Below are 19,122 nucleotides of genomic sequence, written 5' to 3' on the forward strand. Positions count from 1 at the left end.
TAAATAAGGACTAAAATGTATGATAGATAATGTGAAATAGGAAGAAAAGGGGCAAAGGGGAAGGAAGTGGGAGGGGTAGGGAAAAGGAAAGAAGGGAATGGAATTAATATGAGAAAATGGAAAAATAGGAACAAAATCTTTGTAAATAGGGAGGAATAGAGGGGTCGAAGGGAGGGCTGGGCAAGGGTGAAAAATAAGAACCAAGAGAGATTATGTAAGGGTATAAATTTCCAACATGAATGTCATTATATTGTATACCTAAAATGTACCAATGATTAGAATGAATAATTGATAATGCAAAATAGGAATAAAATGTCCAAAGGGGTAGGGGTAGTGGGAAGGGCAGGAGAAAGAAAAGAAGGGAAAGGAAAAATGATGAGAAATGGAAAAAATGGAAATATAGTCTTTGTAAATAGGAAGGGTGATGGGGGTGAAGGGAGGGCTAGGAATGGGGATAAAATAAGAACCACGATGCAACAGGTGAAGGTACAAGTTCCCAATGAGAAATGTAATTGTGTTGTATACCTACAATGTACCAATAAAAGAATTTAAGAAAAAAATTAATTTTATTATTAGACACATCTACTGAATTATCTTTTTAAAATAATTGATCAGACGAGTCTCTTAAAACTTTTAAGAAAGTAATAATTTTGTTTCAAGTCTTAGTTTATGCTTTATAGTTTAATATATTTTTCTAAGTTTGTATAATATACTTATATAATATAATATATACTTATGTATAATAAGCTTAAAAATTCAGAGTGGAAAATTAGGAAAGAAAGCCTAAGGTATTAGTTTTGCCTAGGCCAAATAAAACAATAAAGACACACTTCAAAAGGACAGAATCACTTCCAAGAAAGGAAAACACAGGGGTGGCATCACCCACCCTTAGCCCCACATCCTCCTCACACCCACAGACAGCCAGGGATGCCTCAGGCCATTCTCAGGGTCACACCTCCACCTGGCTGACCTTGAGGACAGACAAAGGTGGATCCCCAAGAGGGCAAGGAGCCCAGGCCAGGGCCAGTCCTGGGTGCCACACTGGGGTAGTGACCTGTTCTGAGCTTCGAAGGGTCATGCAGAGAAGCTGCTCTGCACAGCTCAGCCCTGCTAAGCCAAGGCCTCACATATGGCTCCTCCTGGACTGGCCTGGCAGGGGCACTGCCAAGGCCTGGAAATTTCCCTGGAGCATGAGCACCTTTTGAAAGGGGCCTTGGAGCAGGGAGTGAGCCTGAACTGGTCTCAAGATGATGTTCAGACCATGGAGGCTTGGGGGGAAGTGAGGGGAAGAGCTCTGATTTCCCCTCCTCTCCTGCCTCAGCAGGCCCCTCTGGCCACCCCCACCTGCCTTGGATTAGAGTCGAAGGCCTCAGGACATGCACCTGTCACAGTCAGGAGGCGAGCATTCAGGTGGAGATGTGGCCCAGTGAAGGCAGTTGCCTAGCATGCTCAAGGCCCAGGTTCCATCCCAGCACCGAAGGAAGGAAGGAAGGAAGGAAGGAAGGAAGGAAGGAAGGAAGGAAGGAAGGAAGGAAAAGGAATAAAAAGATGAGCCTTCCCTGCCCTCCCTGGGGTGACAAGGCTGCTGAGTCATCTGCCCAGCCCCACAGAGCTGGAGGAATTATGCAACAGAACAGAGGAGGCGGTAGACAGGTAACAGCAGCTGCCACACAGCTCCTCCATGCCCAGGATGTGTCCCCATGAGGGAAGGTGAAAACATCTATGGCCAGAACACCAAAGCCTGAGCAGGAAGCGGTCCGTCTCTCCACCCCACACCCACAGTCAGCGTTACTGCTCCCACAAACACCCCAGGTCCCTTGGTGGGCAGGAGTCGCCTGAGGCCTGAGAGTACATCCCAGGTGCCCTGGGAGGCAGCAGGAGCAAGGCTTGGCTGGAGGGCCCGCCTCCCATCCCGTCTACTACCAGAAGGCTGCTAATGCAGTCAGGTGTGTTGACTCTAACCCACACCTCCAGAGAACTGCTGCGAGCTTCAGTGATACCCACACTGCTGCAGTTGTGATTATATGCAATAAACTTTCGAGAGAGGGGCTCTGCCCCTGAGAATTGCTTGGCAATGTATTAAAGGCACTGCTGCTTTGCGCTTTTGAAAAAAAATAATAAAATAAAAAGAAAGGAAAACACCAAATGTAGCCTCCTGGGACTGGAGAATGAAAAAAGCCAGAAGCAGACATCTGAGACATGGCATCACAGCAAACATTAGATGGGATGTAGAAAAACGGACAACGTTGCTGTCACTGAGCTGTCGCGTGGTCAAGTTGGAGATACAAGTCATAACATGTTTCTAAAGCATGTTATTCTCTGATCAATGACTGAGAATGATCTTGACTTGACGGGGGTGTACAGTTTGAGGAGGCACCAAATCAAATCTCCTGCTGGCTCTAATCACTCTTTCCAACTAGTCTTATTTTCTTGCTTAGAGACAGATCAATATGAAGACTGTAAAGAAATATCAACATTTATTGTACATTGCTATGTGCATTTACCTATTGCTCATGGAAGTTCATATATATTTTGTATATTATATATTGATATAAAATTCCAATATATATTGTCCCATAGAAATTTATAAGAAGTGACTGATATAACATGCTACTGAAGAGGACAGACTGCTCACAGAAAAGTTGTGTAACAAGCTAATTGCTCTGATTAATGATCAATGCCATATTAAAACCTAAATTATTTTGGATATTAATGTCTTATTATATATGTGGTGTCCAGAAATGTTCAACAATTCTGTAGGATGCCTTGTCATTATTTTAATTGTTTACTTTGCTGTGAAGAAGGTTTTTACTTTGATATAGTCCTACTTGGCTATTTTTCATGTTTAGTATGATAGCCAAAATAAAAATAAAATTCATTAACAAGACCAATATCATGAAATTTCTCAGCATATTTTCTTCTAACAATTTTAGACTTTCAGGTCTCCATGTGTAAATAATTAATATACTTTAAATTAATATTTTTGTCCCATTATTTTACACATGAATATTTGTTGAACTCTTTGTTGAACACTTTCCCCGCTGTGTATTATTGACACTTCTGTGGAAGACCAGTTGACTTTAAGTTTAATTTGGGGCTCTATACTGTTCCACTGGTCTATATATCTGACTTTATGCCAAAACCACACTGTTTTAAATTACTGGAGCTTTATAACATGTTCTGAAATCAAAGTATGAAATCAAGATAGTTTTGGTTAACCAGGGTCCTTTGTAGTTCCATAAGGATTTCAGGATTTTTTTCTATTTCTTTTTTTAATGCATTTGAAATGTTGATAGGTCTTACACTGAATCTGATTGCTTGGAGTAGTATGTTCAATTTAATAATATTAAATATTCTAACCTATGAACACAGGAAGTCACTATTTGTGACTTCATTAATTTCTTTCAGCAGTGTTTTATAGCTTTTACAACTTTGATTATTTATTTTTAAGGCTTTTATTCTTTTTGACCTATTGTAAGTGAGACTTTTAAAATATTTCTTCTTGGATAGTTCATTGTTAGTGTACAGACACTAAATATATAACAAGAATATAATAAACATACACAAAGAGCTGCTTCAACTTTCAAATCAAAACCGTAACAAGATATCAACTCACACTTGTCAGGATGCCAAGTACTAAAAAAAAAGGAAGGGCGCAATGTAATGGTGAGGATGTGTTGGTGAGAATATAGAAAAATTTGACTCCTTGTACACTGTGAAGTTTTTCTATGAAGTGAGAATTCAAAATGGCATAGGCACTATGGAAAATAATACACAGCGTGGAAATTCCACAAAAAAATATAGAAATACTATATGATCCAGCAATCCTACTCCCGGACGTTTGCTTATCCGAAGGAATTGAAATCAGAACCTCAGATATTGGCACTCTTATGTTCACTCCAGCCATACTCAAAATAAACAAGGTATGGAAACAATGTAAAGACCCATAGAGAGGTGCATGGGTAAAGAAAATGTGTTATATACATACAATGGAATGTTATTCATGCTTTTTTTAAGAAAAGAATTTATGCTTATACAGAGAAAATGGACGAACTTTGAGGAAATTATATTAAGTGAGATAAGCCAGACAAAGAAGGACAAAAACTACTCGATTCCACCCAGACAAAGAATTTAAAACAGTCAAACACATAGAGACTGAGAACTGAATGGTCGTTACTAGGACGTGGGAGGAAGGTGAAATACGGAGTCATCGTTCAATAGGTGTAATGTTCCACTTACCCGAGATGATAAGTCCTAGAGAGTGGCTGTACAACACTGTGCCTATCATTAACAATAGTGTATTGTACACCTAAAAGAAATTTTAAGAAGGTAAATTCATGTTAAGTGTTCTTACCATGGTTTTTTAAAAATGCAGTCAGTTTGTCACCATGCACTACTAGGCTAATCATTTTCAAAAGGTGGAGAACTCAAATAGAAATATAAACAGGAAACACCCTGAAGATACAGACAAATAATGTAGACTTTAATTAAAAATATCTGTTTGAGAATAGTGCCTTGAAAGGCAGCAGCAGCTTAAGGCACACCCTAGGCATTTGCCAAGAACTGAGGCAAGTATTGCAGTGCATTAAGCTTGACACTTTGACATGTTGACATACAGAGTGTTAGTACTGTTGTGCTTTATATCAGTGCTGATGCTTTTTGTAGGCTTAGGTCACTAGAATAAAGGCTTAACATAGGGAAAGGTCTACTGAAAAAAATGCCACGTGCAAGGAAAGAAATCCACCCGGCTTACTGCAAATCCCACTCACAGTTCTACCTCCCCAGGGTTTCTATTAAACTTCCCAAGGCACTTATTTATTTGACTTGAAACAAACGCATTCTAAAAGCTTTTCAGGTAGTGTCTCCATCCCATCTGGTTTACAGAGTTGATAACTCAATTATTCACAGTGATAATAATGGCTTGAATATTTTGTGACAGGTAGTACTTATCTAATTAGCTATACTATATCACAAGGTATCCGTGACTTTCTCCAGCCAAACCCAGAACCAAGGAATTAGATACCTTCACTTAAAAAACAAAAATAATGATATACTATATTTAAAAATACAATAAAGGTTTTTGTTTGAAAAATCAGATAAACCTGAAATTGATTTAAAAAGTCAGGTATTCTTAACATTTCACAAACATATTTACCTAAATAATTTATCGAATTGGCACCACCACTGCATGCCTTGCAGAGCAATACTATAGGATAAAAGAATCTTGGGTGTTTATCAGACAGAATTTAGAGAATTTGGCTGTAAAGTTCTTGCACATGTTGGTGTACCTAAAATAATTTCTAAGATGTTAGTTTCATGATATTTCAGCAATTGTTCTTAAATGACGGAAAATTATACCTTACATTTACTTTTTCAATCATTTACAATAAACTGGCTGAAAAGAATCTTCTTATCATAGTTGTTGCAAGATTTTATTTTGCCTTCAATTTAAGAGGAGTAATTTTAGCGACTTGCATTTTCTAAATTCTCATAAAATATTTATTTCACCATCCGGCAGAATACTTTGTATAAATTACATTTTATGAACATTAGACTATAAATTTTATTCTGTAGAAATGTTTTAATGAATTTTTAAATAAAAACACATACTATCAAGTTTACATTTCTATTAAGTGACCTCTATAGATAATAATTAAAATGTTTTGTCTTTCTTCTTAAAAGTTTTTTTGTAAGAAGTGACAGAGTATTGTATTAATTCTTTTGGATATGTGGAAGTCATTGTTCTCTCTGGTGTCCAATGGGAATCAAATAAAGGGAGAATGAGGACTCCCCACTGAAGCATCATCATGGATGCTCACTGTTCTCATTGTGTCCAGTTCTAAACCCATAACACTGTCTTTTCTTTCTCTTTCTATCACATACTCACATAATGCTTATGTGTTTCCTAGCTCGGTCATAGCTTTATTTATATCATCTGAAGTAGACCATGGTGCTCTTAAAGGAAACTGTATCATTTTGTATCATTTATATACATCCCGTAATATCTACAAAACTGAGCAAAGAAAAAAGAACCAAATAGAAAAACAAGCTAGGAATCACGTTTGCAAAATGTGGCAAAGTGTTAAATTCTTCACTATGTGCATTAATCCAAGATTGTTCTTTGTCTAAAATAAAGTTCATACTGAAGTGATTTGTGTTCTTCCAGGTGGAAAAGTCAAGATTCAGAACATAATTTGCCATCTTTCACTTTTCTTGCTTTAGCAACAGTAGATTCATGGAAAGGGAGCTTCCCTCTAAGGAGACCACAATGTCTATGGAGTAGACGAGCTTTGCAGCCTACCTGGGACTAACAGGAGATATCTATGAATACACAAATCTAGACATGTAAGCAAAAATATGGTGATGTACAAGCATACATCTATAAATACATAACAGAAGATATATAAGTAAAACATTTATATATAAATATATTTTACATATTTATATAAAGAGAAAGAGAAATTGATTCTGAGATTTGGGGCTGCTTTACCTGTACAATAACATTACCTACACTATATGTGGTTGTGGTCCATGTTGCACTGTGTTCATTTTGATCTTGACATTCAAAATGATCCATGAACATGAACTTTCTTTCCCACGTGTAAAATTATCATCCAGTCCTTCTCAAACCTGAAGTCCCATCTGACCAGGAGTCTCACTGATTGTTACATAGGAAATCGAGGTCTCTGGATATCACTTAGGTCCATAATCTTATTTTCCAACCTCATGAAATAGTTTTCTTACTCCTTCCATAGTATAAATTATAACGCTTTCTTTAAGACCTTTATAAGCTCTTCTTAGAGAAATTCAGTCTACAGTGACCTCCAGATTCCCTTTCCCAGTCTTCAGGAGTCTGTATCTAACTTGAATGCCCCTCAGAATCATTCTCTGCTATATTCTCATGTGCTGTATCTTTTCAATACCATTAATACCTCCCAGAAATTTGTACAAAGCTGGGCACAGATTAGGAGATAAATGTATCCAAAGCCATTCATTCACTTATTGGTTCTTTCACTAATTTACTCAACAAAAGTCATATGCCACACTGGGCATTGGATACCAAAAAGTGCTATGATAAGATAAAAAGAGAAAACTTCTCCCATAAAAAAGTTCAAAAGGTATAAGGAAGAAAGAAATGTGGCATCCTAAATCTAAGTCTATTAAACCAGTACCAAAAGAATATTTTAAAAGGAAGAGGTGATATTCCTAGGCAAAGAAAGAATGGTGGTTACCAGAAACTAGAGGGGAGGGAAAATGGGGAGTTGTTTAATGAGTATAGAGTGTCAACTTTACAGAATGAAAAAGCTTTGAAGATTGGTTGTAGAATAACATGAATATAATTAACACTACTGAAGTATAAACTTAGAAATATTTGAGATGTTAAATTTTATGCTGTATATTCTAAACAAAATTTTTAAATCAGTGCATAAATAAAACTATATAACATTTAAAAAAAAAAAAGGAAGAGGTGATAAAAGCAGAAGAGAGATTCCAACCATATTCAACCCATGTTAGGGCGTGGGTGTTTGAGCTAGACTGTTCCAAAATAGCACAAAAGGATTTTCATGTCAACTTCTCATGAGAACCCTGGGTCGCACAGATCCCACTGGACACTCCCCCGGACCTGAGGACCTTGCATGAGCCCCTCCTCTCAAAGGTCCCAGCCCCACTGAGGACCAAGCCTTTGGGGGGCAGAAAAGGGATAGGCTTCCTTACAAACACTCTTCCGAGCCCGCTGCAGACAGGCAGGTCTGTGCATGCCCTATGGAGGTCCCTAGTCGCGGGGAAGACGCTGAATCACCCCGCTGCAGACAGGCAACCACCTGGTTTCACACTACAAAGACCCAGAGGACACCAGACCACCAGACCAAGGTACTGAGTCCTGCTGCTTCTGGCCCACAGGGAGGGGCTTCTGAGCCACCATCCCACTGCTCCTGGTCCAGAGGAAGGGGCTTCCAGGCCACCATCCCTCCCGCTGCTCCCAGCCCACAGGAAAGGGCTTTTGGGCCACCATCCCTACCGCTGCTCCCAGCCCCTGTCCCACCTCTCCCGGCTCAGAGGAGGTAATCTATGCAGGTGCTAACAGCCCCCCCCCGCCAGGCGAAATGAGAAAACACGTAAATAAGTCTCAAAACCAGACTTCCAGATCACCTACAGAAACCCCAAAGGGAAATGAGATGGAAAACTCTGATACTCAACCACCTGGACCCACTGAACTGGCAACAAAAGGGGATCTGGAAAAAATGAAATCAGAAATAATTTCTCAGATAACAGGAGAAATTGTGCCCCTAGTGCAAGACATGATTAATAAATCTAGAGAGGAGCTCAGGAACATGATGGAATCCCGAAATAAGAAACAAATGGAATCCATAAAACAGAGGCAAATAGATTTCCAGGACATGAAAAACTCCATTGAAAGTCTACACAGCAGAATGAGCCAATGTGAGGACAGAATTTCAGATATAGAAGATAAGACGGCAGTTAGTGACCAGGAAAAGAAAAATTGCTTCAAAATTCTAAGGGAACATGAGAAATCAATCCAGCAGCTGCTAGATGATGCAAAGAAGAATAACATCAGACTGATTGGGTTCAATGAAGAAACAGGAGAGAGTGGAGATGACATCAAATATCTCCTCACAAAAATAATGGTAGAAAACTTCCCAAGCAGGGGAAAAGAGCTTGACATACAGATAAGTGAGGCATATAGGACTCCAAATAGTCTTGATCAAAAAAAAAATCTACACATAGGCATATAATTGTTAAGATTCCAGAAACTCAACAGAAGAACAAAGTTCTCCAAGCAGTCAGAGAAAAGAAACAAATCACATACAAAGGAAATCTCATCAGAATCACAGCAGACTTCTCAACACAAACCATCAAGGCAAGAAGATCTTGGAGTGACACATTCCAAGCCCTAAAAGAAAACAGTCTCCAACCCAGATTGATGTACCCTGCAAAACTATCTTTCAAAATTGATGGAGAAAGAAGATACTTTCATGACAAAGAGCATCTAAGGAACTTCATGACTACCAAACCAGCACTCCAAAAAATTTTACACAATGTCCTAGGAAGAGACATTGAGGATCACAACCCCAGGAAGCAAAGCAGAATGAACCCATCTGGCATGACAAGAAATTAAATGTAAAGGGGGAGAACCCAACAAAAAGAAAAAGTCATGGCAATGACAAGTCAATACATTTCAGTTATAACTATCAATGTTAATGGTCTCAATTCACCAATCAAAAGAAATAGACTTGCAGAATGGGTCAAGAAGCAAAATCCAACAATATGCTGTATACAGGAAACAAAATTCAAAATGAAACTCATAGACTGAAAGTTAAAGGGTGGAAAACAATACTCCATATGACAGGAACCAAAAAAAAAGCATGACTAGCTATCCTCTTTGCAGATCAAGTGGATTTCAAACCAACACTGATTAAGAGAGATGAAGGACACTACATCCTTGTAAAGGGAAGAATCCAAGAAGAAGAGATGACAATCATAAATATCTATGCACCAAACACTAGTGCACCCAACTATATAAAACAAATACTAACGGACAAGAAAAGTCATATTTGCACTAATACAATTGTAGTGGGGGACCTCAACACCCCACTGTCACAAATAGATAGATCAACTAGACAAAAAATAAGTAATGGAAAAAAAGAACTAATCGAACTCTTGAACAAATGAACTTAACAGATGTTTACAGAATCTTCCACCCCACAAAATCAGAATACACATTCTGCTTACCTACACATGGGTCATTCTCCAAAATAGACCACATACTCACACATAGAACATGTTTAAGTAAGTGCAAAGGAATTGAAGTTATCCCCTGTATATTATCAGACCATAGTGTGATGAAGTTGGAGATCCATAGCAAAAGAAACTCAAAAAGTTTCATACACACATGGAAATTGAACAACACACTTCTGAATAACCAATGGGTCACAGAGGAAATTAAAGAAGAAATCAGACAGTTCCTGCAATTAAATGACAATGACAATACAACATATTGGAATCTATGGGACACAATGAAAGCAGTCTTACAAGGGAAATTCATGGCAGTGAATATGCATATTAGGAAAACAGAACGAGCCCAATTAAACAACCTGATGCTGAACCTCAAGCTTCTAGAAAAAGAAGAGCAGGACAACCCCAGATCTCATACAAGGGAGGAAATTATAAAGATCAGAGGAGAAATCAATGCAATGGAGACTAAGAGAATAATACAAAAAATCAATGAAGCCAAGAGTTGGTCCTTTGAAAGAATCAACAAAATTGACAAACCCTTAGCCAACCTTGTCAGAAAAAGGAAAGAAAAGGCCCAAATCCATGCAATTAGGAAAGAAAAGGGTGAAATTACAACAGACCCGGCAGAAATCCAGAGGATCATCAATACCTACTTCCACAACCTATATGCCAATAAGATGGAAAACACAGAAGAAATGGACATATTCCTACATAAATATGAATTACCAAAGTTGAATGAAGAAGACCTAAAAATTCTGAACAACCCAATATCAACCAATGAAATTGAAAATGTAATTAAAAACTTATCAACTAAGAAAAGCCTGGGCCCTGATGGCTTCGCTGCTGAATTCTACAAAACGTTTTGTGAGGAACTGCTGCCAGTACTGTTTAAACTCTTCAATGAAATTGAAAGGGAAGCAATACTCCCAAATTCATTCCTGGAAGCAAGCATCACCTTGATCCCCAAAGCAGAGAAAGACCCAATTGAAAAAGAGAACTACAGGCCAATCTCACTAATGAACACAGATGCAAAAATCCTTAATAAGATAATGGCAAACAGAATGCAGAAGATCATCAAGAAGATCATACACCCTGATCAAGTGGGATTCATCCCAGGGATGCAGGGATGGTTCAATATACGAAAATCAAGTAATGTAATACACTATATCAATAGAGCCAAGGACAAAAACCATAGGATTACCTCCATAGATGCAGAAAAAGCATTTGACAAAATCCAACATGCATTTATGATAAAAACCCTATAAAAAATTGGAATAGATGGTCTCTACCTCAAACTGATAGAAGCCATCTATGAAAACCCAGCAGCCAATATCATACTAAATGGTCAAAAACTGAAATCCTTCACACTAAAATCAGGAACAAGACAAGGATGTCCACTATCACCACTCTTGTTCAATATAGTCCTGGAAATATTAGCCATGACAATTAGACAAGAGAAAGAAATAAAAGGAATAAAGATAGGTAATGAAGAAGTCAAATTGTCATTATTTGCAGATGATATGATACTCTATATAGAAGACCCCAAGAACTCCACCAAAAGTCTTCTAGATTTAATAACCAAATTCAGTCAAGTAGCTGGATACAAGGTCAACACACAAAAGTCAATAGCTTTCCTCTACACAAATGACCGACTCACTGAGAGTGAAATAGGGCAAATAATTCCTTTCACAATAGTATCCAAAAAACTGAAATACCTAGAAATCAACCTAACGAAAGAAATCAAAGACCGCTTCTCTGAAAACTAGTGCACTCTGAGAAGAGAGATTGAAGATGATATCAGAAAATGGACAGACATCCCCTGCTCCTGGGTAGGAAGAATTAATATCGTGAAAATGGCCATACTTCCAAAACTGCTATATAGATTTAATGCAATTCCAATTGAGATGCCAGCAGCATACTTCACAGACCTTGAGAAAACAATCCAAAAATTCATTTGGAACAAGAAGAGACCCTGAATGGCAAAAGCAATTCTAGGTAACAGAGACATAGCAGGGGGTATCACAGTCTCCACCCGGCAACTATACTACAAAGCTACTGTGATAAAAACAGCATGGTACTGGCAAAGAAACAGACTTGAGGACCAGTGGAACAGATTAGAAGATGCAGAAACAATGCCAGACACACTCAGCCATCTCATCTTGGACAAAGAAACCAAACACCCTCACTGGAGGAAAGGTAGCCTCTTTAATAAGTGTTGCTGGAAAAATTGGGCTTCAACTTGCCAAAGATTAAAACTAGACCTGTATCTCTCATCATGCACTAAACTAAAATCCAAATGGATTAAAGATCTAAATATTAAAATAGAAACACTGAATCTCCTGGAACAGAGGTTAGGTAGAACCCTTGAAGACATCCGTGTAAGAAAAGATTTTATGAACCAAACCTCAGTTGCCCGTGAACTAGCACAAATAATCAACAAGTGGGATCTCTTCTTATTAAAAGGCTTCTGCACAGCAAGAGAAAACACCAGCAGTGTGAAGAGACAACCCACAATGTGGGGAAAAAATCTTCACCTGCTCTTCCTCAGACAAAGGTCTACTATCTTGAATCTATAAAGAACTTAAAAAGATCAGACCTCCCAAATTTAAAGACCCAATCCGAAAATGGGCATCTGAAATGAACAGACATTTCTCAGACAAAAAAGTAGAAATAGCAAATAAATACATGAAAAAATGTTCAACATCACTGGTCATTCAAGAGATGCAAATGAAAACAATGCTGAGATTCCACTTCATTCCAGAAAGAATGGCTGCTATCATGACATCAACCAATAACAAATGCTGGCGGAGCTGTGGGGAAAGAGGAACGCTTCTCCACTGCTGGTGGGAGTGTAGACTGGTGCAAGCACTATGGAAATCAGCATGGAGATACCTCAAAGAACTAGGACTGGAAATCCCATTTGACCCCCCTATTCCACTGCTGGGGATCTTCCCCAAAGAATTAAAAGAATCATACCACAGTGATATATGCACACCCATGTTCATAGCAGCACAGTCTGTGATAGCTAAAACTTGGAAACAGCCCAAATCCCCATCAACTGGAGACTGAATAAAGAAAATGTGGTTTTTTCATAAAATGGAGTACTACTCAGGCAGAAAAAATGAGAAATTAGGACAGTTATAGCTAAGTGGATGCACATTGAGGCAATACTCTTAAGTGAAATAAATAGGACACACATGTATAAATACCGAACAGCTTCTCTGGTGTGAGAAACTGAAAGTGTAAATAAGGACTAAATGTATAACAGGTAATGTGAAATAGGAAGAAAAGGGGCAAAGGGAAAGAAAGCGGGAGGGCTAGGGGAAAGTACAGAAGGGAACGGGATTAATATGAGAAAATGGAAAAATAGGAACAAAATCTTTGTAAATAGGGAGGACTGGAGGGGTTGAAGGGAGAGCTGGGCAAGGGTGAAAAATAAGAACCAAGAGAGACTATGTAAAGGTGCAAATTTCCAATGATGAATGTCATTATATTGTATACCTAAAATGTACCAATGATTAGAATGAATAATCGATAATGTAAAATAGGAAGAAAAGGTCCAAAGGGGTAGGGGTAGTGGGAGGGGCAGGGGAAAGGAAAGAAAGGAAAGGAAAAATGATGAGAAATGGAAAAAATGGAAATAAAGTCTTTGTAAACAGGGAAGGGTGGAGGGCGTGAAGGGAGGGCTAGGAATGGGGAAAAAATAAGAACCAAGATGCATCATGTAAAGGTACAATTCCCAAAGAGAAATGTAACTGTGTTGTATACCTACAATGTACCAATAAAAGAATTTAATAAAAAAAAAGCAGAAGAGAGCTTCTAGTTAGTATAATCAGAAGAGTATATTACAACAAAGTACATTTCGTTCATTCATTATTCATTCATTCATTTCTTCATTTGCTCATTCCACAATCATTTAGTAATTGTGTGCAACATGTCAGGTTCTATTATGCTTTGGAAATACTGAGATGAGAGGTTGGAAGGCAGTCTTAATTCACAGGAAGCTTATGCTCAAGAGGAGATGACAGTGAGTAAACCAACAAATTACAGCGTAATCTAAAACGCTACATTTCCTTAACAGTATTGTGGTAGATAGCATGTCTTTAATGTTACTGGTTTGGATTAGTAAGAATAGCACTCATGTCACTATTTTACTCTGTACAGCTCATCTTTAATAGAAGTAAACAAAAAAGACAAATGGCAGTGCCTACATTTGGCTTTTCCCAAGACTGATGAACAAAAACACATAATTTTCATGGTTGATCTATCACTTTTTAAAACATATCAAACATATTCCTTTTAATTAACATCACTAAATGCTAGGAGACATTAGCCACTAGTTATCTAGTTTAAAATCCAATTCTTAATTTAGAAAAAGAGTAAAATATAATCCAAACACCTAGTTAAAAAAAATACCTCATTAAGCTGTCATTGTTATTGGTTCATAATTACTGTTTATTTTATACCTAGTTTAAACAGTTCTCATGGAATTCACTCAACTGTAATATTCAGTTGTGGGAATATTTTTCTCACTCTTACACATACCTTCGACTTGCTTTTGATTTTAAAGCAGCCTTTCTTAAAAATACTCATAGGCTACTTCTTCCAGCCCACTGCTCTCTCTGGAGAAAGAGGAGGGCTACTTCTTTTCAATTCAGTGTACATCAATTAACATGTACTGAATGGGCACCAAGGGTTTCAGAGACACAAAGGTGAGTAACTCACAGTCCATTTCTTCAATGAATTTATAATGTATAACATAGCACCAGGAAGTTTGAAAAAATAAAGAGGCAATTGACAGGTCAAAGAAAAGTATCATTATGTGCCCAAATAGGCTTCCAAATTATCTGTGTGCTAAGGATGATGCTTCATTAAGTTACTCATTTTCTCTCATTCCAGAAGCTCAGCTGGTAAATATATATATTGCAGTATGTTGGCCCTGTTTAGTAGATCTAAACAAACACCTTTATAGAGTAACGAAGAATTCCTTGATCTCTTTTCCATCAAGCAACTTCCTTTAGCTTCTTTTTTCATCAGATGTTGATATCCTGTCAGTCAACTGCAACCACACACACACTGTATTATAACTTGCCTCTTTCCCAGTCTCTCGTATAATGAATGCACCCCTTCAAAACACACATTATTTTACACACTTGAAAGAAACTAAAGGAAGGCTTATATATATACATGTATACCCCAACTATAACTTCATATTTGACAGTTTCAGAAATCTCATAGCCATCAGAAGAAATAAATTCCTTTGACTAATTTTAAATACTCAATGCAAAACTGCCCCACTATTGAACTAACTTAACAATTTTAAATACAAGTCTTATTTATTTCTTAGGCTTCTACACTATTTAATGGAATGCTTTTTACTTCTGAGGACTCTGTGAGGTAAATTTGCCGGTATTATTTTCATGAATTTACCATGAACTTTATTAGAAAATGAATATTTACCATGTTTTCTGTTAGAAATTGTTCTCAAAGTATTTCTGAAGATTCTGTATCTCAACTGAACAAAACAGATTGGTAAACAAGTTGCTGTGAGGACTATACAGTACTTCTTTTCCTAAGAGACTATGCCCTGTGTTAAAGAAACATACCCAAAATAAGGACTAAAATGTATAATAGATAATGTGAAATAGGAAGAAAAGGGGCAAAGGGGAAGGAAGTGGGAGGGGTAGGGAAAAGGAAAGAAGGGAATGGAATTAATATGAGAAAATGGAAAAATAGGAACAAAATCTTTGTAAATACGGAGGGATGGAGGGGTTGAAGGGAGGGCTGGGCAAGGGTGAAAAATAAGAACCAAGAGAGGTTATGTAAAGGTGCAAATTTCCAATGATGAATATCATTATATTGTCTACCTAAAATGTACCAATGATTAGAATGAATAATCGACAATGCAAAATAGAAAGAAAAGGTCCAAAGGGATAAGGGTAATGGGAGGGGCAGGGGAAAGGAAAGAAAGGAAAGGAAAAATGATGAGAAATGGAAAAAATGGAAATAAAGTCTTTGTAAATAGGGAAGGGTGGAAGGGGTGAAGGGAGGGCAGGGAATGGGGAAAAAATAAGAACCAAGATGCATTATGTAAAGGTACAAGTTCCCAAAGAGAGATGTAATTGTGTTGTATACCTAAAATGTACCAATAAAAGAATTTAAGAAAAAAAAGAAAGAAACATACCCAGATGCTGTCTTCTTGTCGATACTGTTTCCAGTTCCTGCCACTGTCGCTGAACATCAGGAGATAGCTGGTCACCCAGTTGGAGCTTCCATATCCTCCTTGAGTGGCCACAGAGGTGATCTCCATTCTCTCTCCAAGGTCAGTCTGCAACCACTGGTATTTATTTGACACAAATGGAGACCAACCACCAGCTCCTTTTGTGAGAATAGAAGAAAATTGGGAAAGAAGAATTAGTTTAAAATCCATTCATAGAGTAGAAATGCTAATAATATTGTATTCTTCCATGGAATTTAAGTTTTCTAAAATACAAAATTTCCAGAATATGAAACTTCTCATAATTATAGAAAAATATAAGGAAAAATAATTTACTGTAAATGATTGGAAAGAGCATGTTTATTGCCCACATGCAGGACTGAGTAATAGTTTTGCCTTTGATCTTTTTGCCAAGGGATGGATATAAAGGAATATCATCCAGGCTTGGTATATCTAGAAAACTACTCTTGGTCATCTTCAGATTTATCAGAGAATGAAGTATAGTGCACTGTTAAGCCTTGGAAAACAAAGATGGTCAAGGAATGATCCTTCCCTCAAAGAGTTTACAATCTCTCAGGAGGGACTTAAATCAAAAGGCATGTTTGAAACTCAACACAGATAACATTAATGGTTAGGCATGAGCAGGGAGTGACAGAAGAGAAAGTGGAGAGTTCCATATAGTGGTGGGTTGGAGTTGGCTTGCAATAATGTAAAAGAGGTGATTGTTAAATTTTCAATTTTGCAAGCTAGTTATTAAACATAAACATTTTTGTAACTGGCCATGGTAGGAATACTTAAAGAAAGCTGGCCAGTGTCCTAATCAGCACCCACTCCCACTCCAGGCAGTTACCAACACACTGTTGACACCATCCCATCTGAGAAGCAGGGTCATGGGTGAGAGAATAAGGGGAGAGCCAAGAAAACTAACAGAGCCAGTTGCCAGAGATTGAGCACTCAGAAAAGGAAAATGAGAGCTTAATATACACTTGAGGAAGTACAGGTAGAGGAGAACCTGTGTTTTATTTTATCTAACACATATCAGAGTATTATATCTAGCTGTGGCTCCTAACTGTCTTGTTAAAATGCTTCTTTTTTCCAACTTACTATAATTTGGAAAATTCATTTATTTTAATATTGACATTCCAGGTCATGTAACTAATATATCATCATTATAAAAGTCATGAAATAGAGTTTATACTTTCCAGAATCTATTTATCTGCTACTCAATCTCTATTAAAATACAAGATGTATTATATAAAATCCTAAATGCTAATATTAGTATATATTTTCTTTCCCCCATTCTTTTGCCACCCACTTTGAGGCTGTAATAAGGTCTGAAATTTTAAATAGAAATTACCATGAATTTACATACAGTTTTCATTCAAACATTATTCCTGACATCTATGACCTATTTTATGAAGCCTTGAATTCAGCCTTAGTTCAAAGAGATACCAAATAAGGTCTTGCTATTATATGAGGGCACATCCCAGTGGGAGGCCTAAAGAGACACACCTGTATTGACAAGAGGTTTTTAAGATTTAATGATTCTTTTAATGATGGAACCCAACCCAGTGGCACTCTGATACATGAAAGGCAGAACTCTTTGGTACTTATAACTCTAAACAAGAGAAGGCTGCAAAGCAGCACCACACAGTGTTGAGCCAGGGGATAGGATGACAACAAGCTGAAGATATAAGAGGCAGCTAATATATGCAAGTAGGTGAGGCTAGCTAGAACTTTTGGGCTCCCTGTGGATTGGCTAGTGTGAATAATTTCTCTAGGAGCTTCTAGGACAGAGATGTTCCCTCTAGTTGTCTGGTACCTGGCTCTGGTGTGATAAGGGCTGATGCATGGTGACCCCAGAGGTCAGAGCTCAATAAAGGAAGTTGAGATGTTGCTATGATCAGTCATTCAAGAAAGGGAACTGGCCAGCCACCAGCCAGGTCCTCAAAGTTGGGTCAAATAGTATTTTATTTAATTATATTACAAAAATATCCTTTACTGATGACATCCCACTAACTTCTGCTTGCATTATCATATTGTTTTTAGAAGTAGATATTTTTTTGTTTTCTTCTTCCTTAAAGTGAATCATTATTCAAAGGTGTCTTCCACGTCATATACCACAATACTCTTTTTTAGATCCAGAATATTTAATATGTACTGCTATTTTTTATTGATGTGGTTTTACTTTTAATTTTCTCTGTATTTGCCCTTGAAGGACCTGTGACATGAGACTGAGTTTTCTTGGTCACCAATGCCATCTACCTCATTTAGGTGAAAGTAGAATAAAGCAGTAGAACTTCTTGGGCAGACATGGGCTCTGGGTCAATTGTGGAAGTCAGTGTCCTTTGGTTTAGCACTGCTGTCTGCTGCCCACAAGGGGCACTTATTCTTGCAGCCTGTTTTGGGTTTTTTTGGTACTGGGGATCGAACTCAGGACCTTCCACTTGTGAGGCAGGTGGTGGAACCACTGAGCTAAATCCTCGGCCCACTTGCAGCCTGTTTTCTACACAGAAGTTGTTCTTGGATGATCTGAAGCACACTTTAAATAGCACCCTTCCATAAACAGCTTGGGGAGTTCTTGAACCTCCATGGAAACTGCTCATGTAGCATCACTTTTAAGTCTGAGCCAATGCTCCCTCTACACTTCATTTCTCAGGATGCAATGGAACGACATCCATCCTCCTCCACTTATGCTACTACTGTGTGACTTGGTGTTTATCAAGCAAGTGAGTACTTTGTGTCAGGCACTCTCTGTGAAGCACTGCTATTTAATTCTTAAAGCAACCTATTTAATAGAAGATGAGTCAGATACACAGAACTTGAACATCCTGTCCTTGCCCACAGAGCAGGCAAGAGACACAGTGCTCTTAACAAGGACACAGGAGTGCCTCTCATTGTCAAGATACGTAAGTGGGAATTGATAGTTTCAGTAGATGTAGAAAAGACAATGCTAAGAGAGATCAGAAATTCTTAGGACTTAGCTACCAGGCAGTAGAGCCAACTTACCTCCCCCGGCCAACAATGGACTGTATCTTTGAAATATAGACACACGATGGGGTTAGTAAATGGGTGACTATTTCCCTCCACTTTCCTGTCTAATCTCACTGTTACACCCCAGAGCCCAACAAAACCTTGAAGTCCACTGC

General features: G+C 38.0%; 1 protein-coding gene across 4 annotated transcripts in view; it reads right to left on the reverse strand.

The window, feature by feature from the left end:
• The window catches only part of Cntnap4 (contactin associated protein family member 4), a 307,565-nt gene that overhangs the window by 213,046 nt on the left and 75,397 nt on the right, over positions 1-19,122 (reverse strand). For all 4 annotated transcript variants that reach the window (XM_087204279.1, XM_004842822.3, XM_087204275.1 and 1 more), the window contains exon 3: positions 15,941-16,134. In XM_087204279.1, the coding sequence (XP_087060405.1) occupies positions 15,941-16,134 (194 nt within the window). The remainder of the gene's footprint in view (positions 1-15,940; positions 16,135-19,122) is intronic.

This window comes from Heterocephalus glaber, unplaced genomic scaffold (genome assembly GCF_053883595.1).
Source record: "Heterocephalus glaber isolate CG9 unplaced genomic scaffold, H.glaber_assembly_v1.0 deba00000071, whole genome shotgun sequence".
In the NCBI taxonomy this organism is placed as follows: Eukaryota; Metazoa; Chordata; class Mammalia; order Rodentia; family Bathyergidae; genus Heterocephalus; species Heterocephalus glaber.